At 49.6% G+C, this 13,974-nt stretch overlaps 1 protein-coding gene and 1 long non-coding RNA gene across 3 annotated transcripts in view; one reads left to right on the plus strand and one right to left on the minus strand.

Moving 5' to 3' along the window:
- The window catches only part of LOC105469240 (uncharacterized), a 12,739-nt gene extending 11,805 nt beyond the window's left edge, over window positions 1-934 (minus strand). The window contains exon 1 of one of the 2 annotated variants that reach the window (XR_011615196.1): window positions 427-934. This is a non-coding gene — a long non-coding RNA (uncharacterized lncRNA). The remainder of the gene's footprint in view (window positions 1-426) is intronic. The other variant, XR_003015303.2, reaches the window with a different exon arrangement.
- A 71-nt stretch (window positions 935-1,005) lies between these two features.
- LOC105469239 (baculoviral IAP repeat containing 5) lies at window positions 1,006-12,987 on the plus strand. Its single transcript, XM_011720054.2, has 4 exons — window positions 1,006-1,218; window positions 1,471-1,580; window positions 3,156-3,273; window positions 12,325-12,987. Exons 1-4 carry the CDS (start codon window positions 1,108-1,110, stop codon window positions 12,412-12,414), a joined length of 429 nt encoding a protein of 142 aa, XP_011718356.1. The 5' UTR covers window positions 1,006-1,107; the 3' UTR covers window positions 12,415-12,987.
- Window positions 12,988-13,974: the final 987 nt, after the last annotated feature.

The following is a 13,974-nucleotide window of genomic DNA, read 5'->3' on the forward strand; positions in this document are numbered from 1 at the left end:
GGGAAAGGTTGCTAAAATATATCAATAAATAAATAAACCCCAAAATGAAAAAGAGAGTGGGGGCACCAGGCCTACGTGGGACTGGAGGGCTGATGGGACCAGGCCTCTTCTCTCTGGCCAGAGAACCCAAGAAGTGAGCAGATGTGAGCAGTGCGGAGCTGGGCATTAGAGGTCCAGCACACCCTGTTCCAAAGCAGAGGACACAATCATTTTTTTTTTTAATAGGCTGCAGGACTTCCTGTTGGTGGGACGCCCTGGTTTGCACAGGGAAAGGAGGAGTTTGCCCTGAGCACGGGCCCCCACCCTCCACTGGGCTTTCCCCAGCTCTCTTGTCTTCTTATCATGGTGGTGGCCCAGTCCCTGGCCCCTGACTCCAGAAGGTGGCCCTCCTGGAAACCCAGGTCATGCAGTCAGCAATGTACTCACCGGGACAGCGATGTCTGCTGCACTCTGTCTCTCCCCTGTGCATTTGTCCTTCATGCCCATCTGGAGTGGTTGGTTTTTGCAGAGGTGGTGCCCTGTAAAGCCCTCCTGTCTGACTTTTTTTTTTTTAAGACTGAGTTTCGTTCTTGTTGCCCAGGCTGGAGTGCAATGGCACAATCTCAGCTCACTGCAACCTCTGCCTCCCGGGTTCAAGCGATTCTCCTGCCTCGGCCTCCTGAGTATTTGGGATAACAGGCATGCACCACCACACGCGGCTAATGTTTGTATTTTTAGTAGAGACAAGGTTTCACCATGATGGCCAGGCTGGTCTTGAACTCCTGGCCTCAAGTGATGCTCCTGCCTAGGCCTCCCAAAGTGTTGGGATTACAGGCGTGAGCCACTGCACCCGGCCTGCACGCGCTCTTTGAAAGCAGTCGAGGGGGCGCTAGGTACGGGCAGGGACGAGCTGGCGCGGGGTTGCTGGATGCACAGACAGCACGGGCAGAGCCGCGCGGCGGGAGGACTACAACTCCCGGCACGCCCCGCGCCTCCCCGCCTCTACTCCCAGAAGGCCGCGGGGGGTGAACCGCCTAAGAGGGCGTGCGCTCCCGACATGCCCCGCGGCGCGCCATTAACCGCCAGATTTGAATCGCGGGACCCGTTGGCAGAGGTGGCGGCGGCGGCATGGGTGCTCCGACATTGCCCCCTGCCTGGCAGCCCTTTCTCAAGGACCACCGCATCTCTACATTCAAGAACTGGCCCTTCTTGGAGGGCTGCGCCTGCACCCCGGAGCGGGTGAGACTGCCCGGCCTCCTGGGGTCCCCCAGACCCGCCTTGCCCTTTCCCTAGCGAGGCCACTGTAACTGGGCCCCGGGGGTACGAGCCGCCCTCCCCTCCCCGTCCTATCCCCAGCGAGGCCACTGTGGCTGGGCACCTTGGGTCCGAGCCGCCCTCCCCTCCTTACTTTGTCCCCATCGAGGCCTTCGTGGCTGGGCCTCGGGGTTCCGGGCTGCCGAGTCCACTCACGAGCTGTGCTGTCCCTTGCAGATGGCCGAGGCTGGCTTCATCCACTGCCCCACTGAGAACGAGCCAGACTTGGCCCAGTGTTTCTTCTGCTTCAAGGAGCTGGAAGGCTGGGAGCCGGATGACGACCCCATGTAAGTCTTCTCTGGCCAGCCACGATGGGCTTTGTTTTGAACTGAGCTGTCAAAAGATTTGAATTGTGAAGACACTTAGTATGGGAGGGTTGCTTTTCAGCCTCAATGCTTCTTAAACGGCTGTTTTGAACGGATACCTCTCTATATGCTGGTGCCTTGGTGATGCTTACAACCTGATTAAATTTCATTTGACCAAAATGCCCTTAGGGTGGATGTTAAAGTCTCATTCACATAAGATGCCTGATGCCTTTCATGTTCAATAGAATACATTAGCAGACCCTGTTGTTGTGAACTGCCAGAGATGTCCAAGTGCTTTTCTTGAGATTTTTAAAAAAAGTTTAATTGAAATATAGCCCACACAGCACAAAAATTACCTTTTGAAAGTGTGCACTTCACACTTTGGGAGGCTGAGGTGGGCGGATCACCTGAGGTTAGGAGTTTGAGACCAGCCTGGCCAACATGGCGAAACCCCAGCTCTACTAAAAATACAGAAATTAGCCAGGCATGGTAGCACTCACCTGTAATCCCAGCTACTGGGGAGGCTGAGGCGGGAGAATCGCTTGAACCTGGGAGGCGGAGGTTGCAGTGAGCAGAGATTGTGCCATTGCACTCCAGCCTGGTCAACAGAGCGAGACTCCGTCATAAAAATAAAAAATTGAAAAAAAAAGAGAAAGAAAGAAAGCATGTACTTCAGTGTTGTTTTGGCTTTTTTTCTTCAAGATGCCTAGTTAATGACAATGACGTTCTGTACTCAGATGATGTCTGTCTTTCCACACTGTAATGCCATAACCTTTTCTCACCTTTTTTTCTGTCCGAATCAGTTGCTTCCACAACTTGAATTTTTTTCCCTTGAGAATCACCCCAGTTGTTTTTCTTGTTGGCCAGAAGAGAGTAGCTGTGTTTTTCTTCGTATGTTTGCTATGGTGGTTGTACTGCATCCCAGTAATCACTGGGAAAATATCAGTGGTATTCGTCTTGAAAATGAATAAGTGTTATCATATTTGCAGATTAGAGTTACAACTGGCTGTCCTTTTGGACTTTGGGTGGCCATGTTTTCATTGTAACACAGTTCTGGTAACGGTGATAATCAGCTATGCAGGGAGACTCCCCAAGCGGGAAATGAGAGTATGAGCTAGAGGGGTCCCTTGGGGAACCCTGGGCAATAATGGCCTTCTCTGCCCTTAATCCTTACAGTGGATTACATAACAATTCCAGTGAAATGAAATGACTTCAAACAGTTCCTTGAGAATGTTAGAGGGGTTTGACATGTAATTCCTTTGAACTTACACCATGTAACACTTTTCCAACTAACTGCTAAAGAAGTCCAGATAAAATAGATACATTAGCCACACAGATGTGGGGGGAGACGTCCACAGGGAGGAGACGGTGCTAAGAGGTGCCATATGGGAATGTGGCTTGGGCACAGCACGGATGCCATCAACTTCAGACTTGACGTCTTGCTCCTGAGGCAGAGCAGGGCGTGCCTGTGGAGGGCGCGGGGAGGTGGCCCGCTGGGAGTGGACTGCCACTTTAATCCCTTCAACTGCCTTTCCGCTGTTGTTTTGATTTTTCTAGAGAGGAACATAAAAAGCATTCATCCGGTTGCGCTTTCCTTTCTGTCAAGAAGCAGTTTGAAGAATTAACCCTCGGTGAATTTTTGAAACTGGACAGAGAAAGAGCCAAGAACAAAATTGTATGTATTGGGAATAAGAACTGTTCAAACCCTATTCAATGTCTTTAGCACTAAACTACCTAGTCCCTCAAAGGGACTCTGTGTTTTCCTCAGGAAGCATTTTTTGTTTTTTTTTCTGAGACGGAGTTTCACTCTTGTTGCCCAGGCTGGAGTGCAGTGGCGCAATCTCAGCTCACTGCAACCTCCGCCTCTCGGGTTCAAGTGATTCTCCTACCTCAGCCTCCCAAGTAGCTGGGATTACAGGCACGTGCCACAACACCCAGCTAATTTTTGTATTTTTAGTAGAGATGGGGTTTCACCATGCTGGCCTGGCTGGTCTCAAACTCCTGACCTCATGGTTCGCCCACCTCAGCCTCCCAAAGTGCTGTGATTACAGGTGTGAACCACCGCACCTGGCTTTTTTTTTTTTTTCTCTGAGACAGAGTTTCACTGTTGCCCAGGCTGGAGTGGAGTGGCATGATCTCGGCTTACTGCAACTTCTGCCTCCCGGGCTCAAGCGGTTTGCCTGCTTCAGCCTCCCAAGTAGCTGGGATTATAGGCATGTGCCACCACACCCAGCTAATTTTTGTATTTTTGATAGAGACGAGGTTTTGCCATGTTGGCCAGACTGATCTTGAACTCCTGACCTCAGGTGATCCGCCCACCTCGGCCTCCCAGAGTGCTGGGATTACAGGTGTGAGCCATCACGACCGGACTCAGAAAGTATTTTTATTTTTATTTTTATTTATTTATTTATTTGAGATGGAGTCTTGCTCTATCGCCCAGCCTGGAGTGCAGTGACGTGATCTTGGCTCACTGCAAGCTCCGCCTCCCTGGGTCAAGCCATTCTCCTGCCTCAGCCTCCCTAGTAGCTGGGACTACAGGCACCCGCCACCATGCCCAGCTAATTTTTTTGTATTTTTAGTAGAGACAGGGTTTCGCCGTGTTAGCCAGCATGATCTTGATCTCCTGACCTCGTGATCCGCCCACCTCGGCCTTCCAAAGTGCTGGGATTACAGGCGTGAGCCACCGCACCCGGCTGTTTTTATTTTTTTGAGACAGGGACTCACTCTGTCACCTGGGTTGCAGTGTAGTGGTACCCCATAGCTCACTGCAGCCTCAAACGCCTGAGCTCAAGTGATCCTCCCGCCTCATCCTCCCAAGTAATTGTGACTACAGGCACACCCCACCATGCCCACCTGCTTTATTTATTTATTTACTTATTTTTGTAGAGATGAGGGTTCCCTATGTTGTCCAGGCTGGTCTCGAACTCCTGAGCTCAAGGAATCCTTTTGCCTTGGCCTCCCAAAGTGCTGAGATTACAGGCATGAGCTACCATACCCAGCTAGGAATCATTTTTAAAGCCCCTAGGATATATGTGTGATTTTAAAGCTCCTGGAGTGTGGCCAGGCGTGGTGGCTCACACCTGTAATCCCAGCACTTTGGGAGGCTGAGGCGGGCAAATCACTTGAGGTCAGGAATTTGAGACCAGCCTGGGCAACATGATGAAACACCATCTCTACTAAAAATACACAAATTAGGCCGCGCGTGGTGGCTTACACCTGTAATCCCAGCACTTTGGGAGGCTGAGGTGGGCAGATCACTTGAGGTCAGGAATTTGAGACCAGCCTGGGCAACATGATGAAACACCATCTCTACTAAAAATACACAAATTAGCTGGGCATGGTGGTGGGCACTTGTAACCCCAGCTACTTGGGAGGCTAAGGCAGGATAATCTCTTAAACCCGGGAGGCAGAGGTTGCAGTGAGCCAAGATCGTGCCACTGCACACCAGCCTGGGCGACAGAGCAACAGTCTATCTCAGGAAAAACAAAAAAAAGTTTGGCGCGGTGGCTCACGCCTGTAATCCCAGCACTTTGGGAGGCTAAGGCAGGCAGATCACGAGGTCAGGAGATTGAGACCATCCTCACCAACATGGTGAAACCCTGTCTCTACTAAAAATCCAAAAATTTATCTGGGCATGGTGATGTGCACCTGTAGTCCCAGCTACTTGGGAGGCTGAGGCAGGGGAATCGCTTGAACCTGGGAGGCGGAGGTTACAGTGAGCCGAGATAGCGCCACTACACTCCAGCCTGGCGACAGAGCAAGACTCTGTCTCAAAAAAGAAAAAAAAAAGCTCCTGGAATATGATCTTGGGGTTGTGTGGTCAGAAAAACATGTACCCTTAGTAAAGGTGTATTGAGCTTGAGGATCCTTGGTTGGTGGGGACGTTGTAACATTAGGATTGCCTTCCTGCCCTCAGTGAAAACCTACATGGGGTGTCACATGGCCGCATGCTCCTGTGCTGGCAGTGGTGTGAACAGAGGTCTGGGGACACACAGCAGAGGGTATGTGGGGAAGGGGTAAAAAGAGGCAGCAGCCCATCAGGACCCAAAGGGTTTTCTGCAGGTGACTCCCTCCAGGCTCTTGTCCAGTTGTGCTGGGCTATTGTGACAGCAGAAGGTGAAGCCATGAGTCCACAAAAGGGGTGGCTCCTGAGCAGCCAGGGTGTGGAGCATGAGGCTTGCCAGAGAAGACTAGAGCTCCAGTTAAGGCAGAATTTTAGATTGACAAGGAATGCTTTTTTAGTATAAGCAAATGCCACATTTTGTGTCAGTATTTACTAGAAACTTAGTCATTTATCTGAAGTTGAAATGTAACTGGGCATTGTTTTTTTTTTTTGAGACGGAGTCTCACTCTGTCACCCAGGCTTGAGTGCAGTGGTGCCATCTCGGCTCACTGCAACCTCTGCCTCCCGAGGTCAAGTGATTCTCCTACCTCAGCCTCCCAAGTAGCTGGGACTACAGGCACGCACCACCATGCCTGGCTAATTTTTGTATTTTTAGTAGAAACGGGGTTTCACCAAGCTGGCCAGGCAGGTCTTGAACTCCTGACCTCGTGATCTGCCCTCTTTAGCCTCCCAGAGTGCTGGGATTACAGGCATGAGCCGCCATGCCTGGCTTTTTTTTTTTTTTTTTTTTTTTTTTTTTTTTTTTTGAGACGGAGTCTCGCTCTGTCACCCAGGCTGGAGTGCAGTGGCCGGATCTCAGCTCACTGCAAGCTCCGCCTCCCGAGTTCACGCCATTCTCCTGCCTCAGCCTCCCGAGTAGCTGGGACTACAGGCGCCCGCCACCTCGCCCGGCTAGTTTTTTGTATTTTTTAGTAGCGACGGGGTTTCACCGTGTTAGCCAGGATAGTCTCGATCTCCTGACCTCGTGATCCACCCGTCTCAGCCTCCCAAAGTGCTGGGATTACAGGCTTGAGCCACCGCGCCGGGCCTTTTTTTTTTTTTTTTTTTTCTAAGACAGAGTCTCGCTCTGTCGCCCAGGCTGGAGTTCAGTGGCGCGATCTTGGCTCACTACAAGCTCCGCCTCCCGGGTTCACACCATTCTCTTACCTCAGCCTCCCGATTAGCTGGGACTATAGGCACCCACCACCACGTCCAGCTAATTTTTTTTGTTATATTTAGTAGAGATGGGGTTTCGTTTCACTGCGGTAGCCAGGATGGGCTCCATCTCCTGACCTCATGATCCGCTAATCTCGGCCTCCCAAAGTGCTGGGATTACAGGCGTGAGCTACCACGCCCAGCTTTTTCTTTTTTTTTTTGAGACAGAGTTTCGCTCTGTCACTCAGGCTGCAGTGCAGTGCACGCTGCCTCAGCCTCCCAAGTAGCTGGGATTAATGGCCCACGCCACCACGCCCAGCTAAATTTTTTGTATTTTTAGTAGAGACAGGGTTTCATCATGTTGGTCAGGCTGGTCTCAAACTCCTGACCTCAAGTGATCTGCCTGCCTCGGCCTCCCAAAGCTCTGGGATTCCAGGTGTGAGCTACTGCGCCCGGCCTGGGCGTCAAATATTCTTATTTCCTAAGTCTGGCAGCCCCACACAGAGTAAGTAATGGGGGTTCCATATCCTTGTAGCAAAGCCCTGGGCGGAGTCAGGAGACGTTGTGACGCCAGTCGTGGTCACACTTTCCTTGCTAAATAGAGGTTAGACCCCCCCCCGTCCCATGGTTTCTCAGGTTCCTTTTCAGCTTGAAAATTGTATTCCTTTTTAGAAATCAGCGTAAAATAATTATGTCCTTATATGTGGCTTTTTAAAAATTTGACACAGAGTGACACTCAGTCGCCCAGGCTGGAGGGCGTTGGTGCGATCTTGGCTCACTGCGACTTCCATCGCCCAGGTTCAAGTGATTCTTGTGCCTCAGGCTCCCAAGTAGCTGGGATTATAGGTGTGTGCCACCAGGCCCAGCTAACTTTTGTATTTTTAGTAGAGACGGGGTTTTGCCATGTTGGCTAAGCCAGTCTCGAACTCTTGGCCTCAAGTGATCTGCCCGCCTTGGCCTCCCAAAGTGCTGGGATTACAGGCATGAACCACCACGCCTGGCCTCAATATAGTGGCTTTGAAGTGCTAAGGACTAAGATAGCGTTTTGTCAGGAAGAGGGAAGAGGCCAGTGGTGGGTGAAGCATGCTGTGGGAGAGCTCGTCACCCGGTTGAGGTTGTGGGAGCTGCAGCGTGGAAACTGGAAAGTGGGCTGGGGATCATCTTTTTCTGGGTCAGAGGTCAGCCAGCTTTTCTGTAGTGTGCCACAGACCATCCCTTAGCCCTCGTGGGTCACAGCCTCTGTTGCATATTGCCTTTCGTTGTAGTTTTTCACGACCTTTTAGAAACATAAAAAGCATTCTTAGCCCGTGGGCTGGACAAAAAAAGGCCATGACGGGCTGGATGGATTTGGCCAGCAGGCCCTGGCTTGCCAAGCCCTGTTTTAGACAAGGAGCAGCTTGTGTGCCTGGAACCATCATGAGCACAGGGGAGGAGCAGAGGACGTGGAGGCGTGGGCTGGAAGCCAGGTCCCAGAGCGCTGAGAAAGACAGAGGGTTGTTGCCATTGCAAACAGAGCAACTGAAATCTGACACAGTCCAGTTCCAGAAAGCCCTGAAGTGCTGGTGGACGCTGCGGGGTGCTCTGCTCTAGGGTTACAGGGGTGAGGATGCAGTCTGGTGTGGGAAGTTGACTCACCTGTTTGAAGATGAGATTAAGAAAAGCAGATTTTCAGGATGTGTGAGCTGAAGGGGCAGGACGCAGAAGTAGAGGCCTCGGCCCCCGCAGGAGACCCCTCGGTCTCCGTCTCCTGATAGACCCAGCCAGATTGGAATGAGGGGAGACATTCCAGCCTTTCAGAACAGTGGGGAGATTTAAAAAGCTGCTTGGCTTTTATTTTGAACTGTTTTTTGTTTTCCCCGATTCAGAATACAGAATACTTTTATGGATTTGTTTTTATTACTTTAATTCTGAAACAATATAATTTTTTTTTTGAGACAGGGTCTTACTCTGTCACCCAGGCTGAGTGCAGTGGTGTGATCTTGGCTCACCTCAGCCTCAACCTCCTAGGCTCAAATGATCCTCCCACCTTAGCCTCCCAAGTAGCTGGGACCACAGGCACACGTGTTGTGCTATACAAATCCTGAGGACAAGGATGCTGTTGCTGGTGATGCTAGGGATTCCCAAGATCCCAGACTTAACGGCAGGTTGTCCCTGTCTGCTGCCTTGCCAGGGTGCCAGGAAGGCGCTTCTGTGGAAGCTGAGGTCTGGCCACCCAGGGCGCTGCACTGGGTGCTGATTCTTGTTTCTGCTGCTGCCTTGGTGCTTAGCTTTTGAAACAATGAAATAAATTAGAACCGATGTGAAAATCGATTGGGGAATAAATTTAATGTGGAAATAAACAGCGCAACTTATTCATAATAGTTTACTTGATAAATACTTGCGATGAGGACAAAACAAAGCACTAGAAGGAGAGGCGAGTTGTAGACCTGGGCGGCAGGAGTTTTTTGTTTGTTTTCAGAGATGGGGTCTTGCTCTGTTGCTCAGGCTGAAGTACAGTGGCACAATCACAGCTCACTATAGCCTTGACCTCCTGGACTCAAGCAATCCTCCTGCCTCAGCCTCCCCAGTAGCTGGGACTACAGGCACATGCTGCCATGCCTGGCTAATTTATTTATTTATTTATTTATTTTTATTTTTTTTTTTTTTTGAGACAGAGTCTCGCTCTGTCGCCCGGGCTGGAGTGCAGTGGCCGGATCTCAGCTCACTGCAAGCTCCGCCTCCCGGGTTTACGCCATTCTCCTGCCTCAGCCTCCCGAGTAGCTGGGACTACAGGCTCCTGCCACCTCGCCCGGCTAGTTTTTTGTATTTTTTAGTAGAGACGGGGTTTCACCGTGTTAGCCAGGATGGTCTTGATCTCCTGACCTCGTGATCCACCCGTCTCAGCCTCCCAAAGTGCTGGGATTACAGGCTTGAGCCACTGCGCCTGGCCTAATTTTTTTTTTTTCTTTTTTTTTTTTTTTTTGAGATAGAGTTTCACTCTTGTCGCCCAGTCTGGAATACAATGGCATTTTCTCGGCTCGCTGCAACCTCTGCCTCCTGAGTAGCTGGGACTACAGGCGCCCACCACCACGTGTGGCTGATTTTTATATTTTTAGTAGAGACAGGGTTTCACCATCTTGGCCAGGCTGGTCTCGAATTCCTGACCTCAGGTGATCCACCCGCCTCAGCCTCCCAAAGTGCTGGGATTACAGGCATGAGCCACCGTGCCCAGCCCAAATTTTAAATTTTTTGTAGAGACAGTGGTCTTGGTACATTGCCCAAGGTGGTCTTGTACTTCTGGGCTCAACTGATCCTCCTGCTTTGGCCTCCCAAAGTGCTGGGGTTATGGGCTTGAGCCACCGCACCCAGCCAGAAGTTTTGTCAGTGAGTTTTACAGGCGTGAGCCACTGCACCCGGCCTGTTTTGTTTTTCTTTTCTTTTTCTTTTTCTTTTTTTTTTTTTTTTTGAGACAGTCTTGCCCTGTCACCCAGGGCTGGAGTGCAATGGTGAGATCTTGCTCACTGCAACCTCTGCCTCCTGGGTTCAAATGATTCTCCTGCCTCAGCCTCCTGAGTAGCTGGGATTACAGGTGCCCACCACCACACCCAGCTTAGTTTTGTATTTTTAGTAGAGACGGGGTTTCACCATGTTGGCCAGGCTGGTCTTGAACTCCTGACCTCATGATCTGCCCACCTTGGCTTCCCAAAGTGCTAGCATTACAGGTGTGAGCCACTGCGCCTGGCCTGTTTTGTTTTTCAATAGTGAGAGTTCTTGTGTTTGCTTTGCCCCTCCCTTTAGTGGAAAAATGTATAAAATGGAGATATTGACCTCCACATTGGGGTGGTTAAATTATAGTATGTATGCAAAGGAGCTTTGTTAATTTTATGCTTTTTTGAAAGTGAAGAAGAAACTGAATAATATCTGTGTGTGTGTGTGTCTGTGTGTGTGTGTGTGTGTGTGTGTGTGTGTGTGGTGTGTGTGTGTGTCTGTGTGTGTGTGGTGTGTGTGTGTCTGTGTGTGTGTGTGTGTGTGTGTGTCTGTGTGTGTGTGTGTCTGTGTGTGTGTGTGTGTGTCTGTGTGTGTGTGTCTGTGTGTGTGTGTGTGTGTATATATATTTTTTTTAAAGCCATGGCTATCTTTCCATATCAGTAAAGGTGAGGCTCCCTGGGACTGCAGAGTTGTCCATCACAGTCCATTACAAGGTGCATTGTTGGGCCAGGTGCAGTGGCTTGTGCCTGAATCCCAGCACTTTGGGAGGCCAAGGCAGGAGGATTGATTGAGCCCAGGAGTTTTGAGGCGAGCCTGGGCAATGTGGCCAGACCTCATCTCTTCAAAAAATTCACAAAAAATTAGCCAGGCATGGTGGCATGTGCCTGTAGTCTCAACTACTCAGGAGGCTGGGGTGGGAGGATCACTTTGAGCCTTGGAGGTCAAAGCTGCAATAAGCCATAATCTTGCCAGTGCATTCCATCCTGGGGGACAGAGTGAGACCCTGTATCTAAAAAAAAAACAAAGGTGTACTGTTTTTTTCTTATCAATTTATTATTTTTAAATTTTCTTTCAATTAATAATTTACAAATTATAAATGTATATAAAAATAAATTATAAATTATTATACATGAGGTAAAACTTAGGATATATAAAGTACATATTGAAAAGTAATTTTTTGGCTGGGCGCAGTGGCTCACGCCTGTAATCCCAGCACTTTGGGAGGCCGAGGCAGGTAGATCACCTGAAGTCGGGAGTTCAAGACCAGCCTGACCAACATGGAGAAACCTCGTGTCTATTAAAAATACAAAATTAGCCAGGCATGGTGGCGCATGCCTGTAATCCCAGCTACTCAGGAGGCTGTGGTAGGAGAATCTCTTGAACCCGGGAGGCGTTGCAGTGAGCTGAGATCACGCCTTTGCACTCCAGCCTGGGCAACAAAAGCAAAAGTCTGTCTCAAAAAAATAAAGTAATTTTTTTAAGGTAACCTCTATCAGAAAACAAATTTAACCCAATAAAGGTTTTTGTTTTTTAATGTAGCAGAGGAGTTAGGGTGAATAAAAAATATGATAGGGAAGGGGGTCCCTGGATTTTTTAATGTGATTGTCATTTGCCCTTTAGGAGAGAGCTCTGTTAGCAGAATGAAAAAATTGGAAGCCAGATTCAGGGAGGGACTGGAAGCAAAAAGAATTTCTGTTTGAGGAAGAGCCTGATGTTTGCCAGGATCTGTTTAACTGGACATGAAGAGGAAGGCTCTGGACTTCCCTCCAGGAGTTTCAGGAGAAAGCTAGGGCGGTGGTTAAGAGCAGAGCTCTGCCTAGACTAGCTAGATACCTAGACTAGCTGGGTACTTGGAGTGGCTGCTTCAGGCTGGACTTCGGTTTCCTCATCTGTATAGTAGAGAGATGGGAGCACCCACTGCAGGGTCACTGAGCATAAATCAGTCAATGGAGTGAAGCCGGTAGAATGGTGCTGGGTGCATACCAAGCACTCCGTCCATGTTTTCTGTTATTCGATGATTAGGAGGCAGCTTAAACTAGAGGAGTTGATCTGAAGCAGGATGTTTGTCCCAGGTAGCTGGGAATCTGCCCCAGCCCAGTGCCCAGTTGATTTAGGTGCCCTATCAGTGTTCCCTGATTGTTTTTTCCTTTGTCTTCTTATCTACAGGATGTGACTGGGAAGCTCTGGTTTCAGTGTCCTGTGTCTATTCTTTATTTCCAGGCAAAGGAAACCAACAATAAGAAGAAAGAATTTGAGGAAACTGCAAAGAAAGTGCGCTGTGCCATCGAGCAGCTGGCTGCCACGGACTGAGGCCTCTGGCTGGAGCGGCCTGGTCCCAGAGTGGTTGCACCACTTCCAGGGTTTATTCCCTGGCGCCACCAGCCTTCCTGTGGGACCCTTAGCAATGCCTTGGGAAAGGAGAAGATCAATATTTCACAATTAGATATTTCAGCTGTATCTTGTTTTGTCTTGAAAGTGGCACCAGAGGTGCTTCTACCTGTGCAGCGGGTGCTGCTGATAACAGTGACTGCCTCTCTCTCTCTCTTTTTTTTTTTTTTTGGCTCATTTTTGTCTTCTTGATTCCCGGACTTACCAGGTGAGAAGTGGGGGAGGAAGAAGGCGGTGTCCGTTTTGCTAGAGCTGATGGCTTTGTTCACTTGGGCAGAGCCTTCCACAGTGAATGTGTCTGGACCTCATGTTGTTGAGGCTGTCACACAGTCCTGAGTGTGGACTTGGCAGGTGCCTGTTGAATCTGAGCTGCAGATTCCTCATCTGTCACGCCTGTGCTGCCTCAGAGGCCACTTTTTTTTTTTTTTTTTTTTTTTTTTTTTGGTAGATGCATGACTTGTGTGTGATGAGGAGGGGAATGGAGACAGAGTCCAGCTCCTCTACTGTTTCACAACGTGTCTTTCTTATTTTGTTTGAATTGTTAATTCACAGAATAGCACAAACTACAATTAAAACTAAGCACAAAGCCATTCTAAGTCATTGGGGAAACGGGGTGAACTTCAGGTGGACTTGGAGACAGAATAGAGTGATAGGAAGCGTCTGGCAGATACTCCTTTTGCCACTGCTGTGTGATTAGACAGGCCCAGTGAGCTGCAGGGCACATGCTGGCTGCTCCTCCCTGAGAAAAAGGCAGTGGCCTGAATCCTTTTTAAATGACTTGGCTCGATGCTGTGTGGGACTGGCTGGGCTGCTGCAGGCCGTGTGTCTGTCAGCCCGACCTTCACATCTGTCACGTTCTCCACACGGGGGAGGGATGCAGTCCGCCCAGGTCCCCGCTTTCTTTGGCAGCAGCAGCTCCCGCAGGGCTGAAGTCTGGCATAAGATGATGGATTGGATTCACCCTCCTCCCTGTCACAGAGCTGCAGGGTGGATTGTTACAGCTTCGTTGGAAACCTCTGGAGGTCATCTCGGCTGTTCCTGAGAAATAAAAAGCCTGTCATTTCAAACACTGCTGTGGACCCTACTGGGTTTTTAAAATATTGTCAGTTTTTCATCGTCGTCCCTAGCCTGCCAACAGCCATCTGCCCAGATAGCCGCAGTGAGGACGAGCATCCTAGCAGCGACGCAGTTGTCTGGGCGCTCACCAGAGCCACGAACCCCAGACCTGTTTGTATCATCCCGGCTCCTTCCGGGTAGAAACAACTGAAAATGCACTTCAGACCCACTTATTTCTGCCACATCTGAGTCGGCCTCAGACTTTTCCTCTAAACTTGGAGAATATCACAGTGGTTTTTGTTAGCAGAAAATGCACTCCAGCCTCTACTCATCTAAGCTGCTTATTTTTGATATTTGTACCAGTCTATAAATGGATGCTTCACTTTAATAACTTGCTTATAAATTGACTTTGTAGAGAAGCTGGAA

The sequence above is a fragment of the Macaca nemestrina genome, chromosome 17, assembly GCF_043159975.1.
Source record: "Macaca nemestrina isolate mMacNem1 chromosome 17, mMacNem.hap1, whole genome shotgun sequence".
Taxonomy (NCBI): Eukaryota; Metazoa; Chordata; class Mammalia; order Primates; family Cercopithecidae; genus Macaca; species Macaca nemestrina.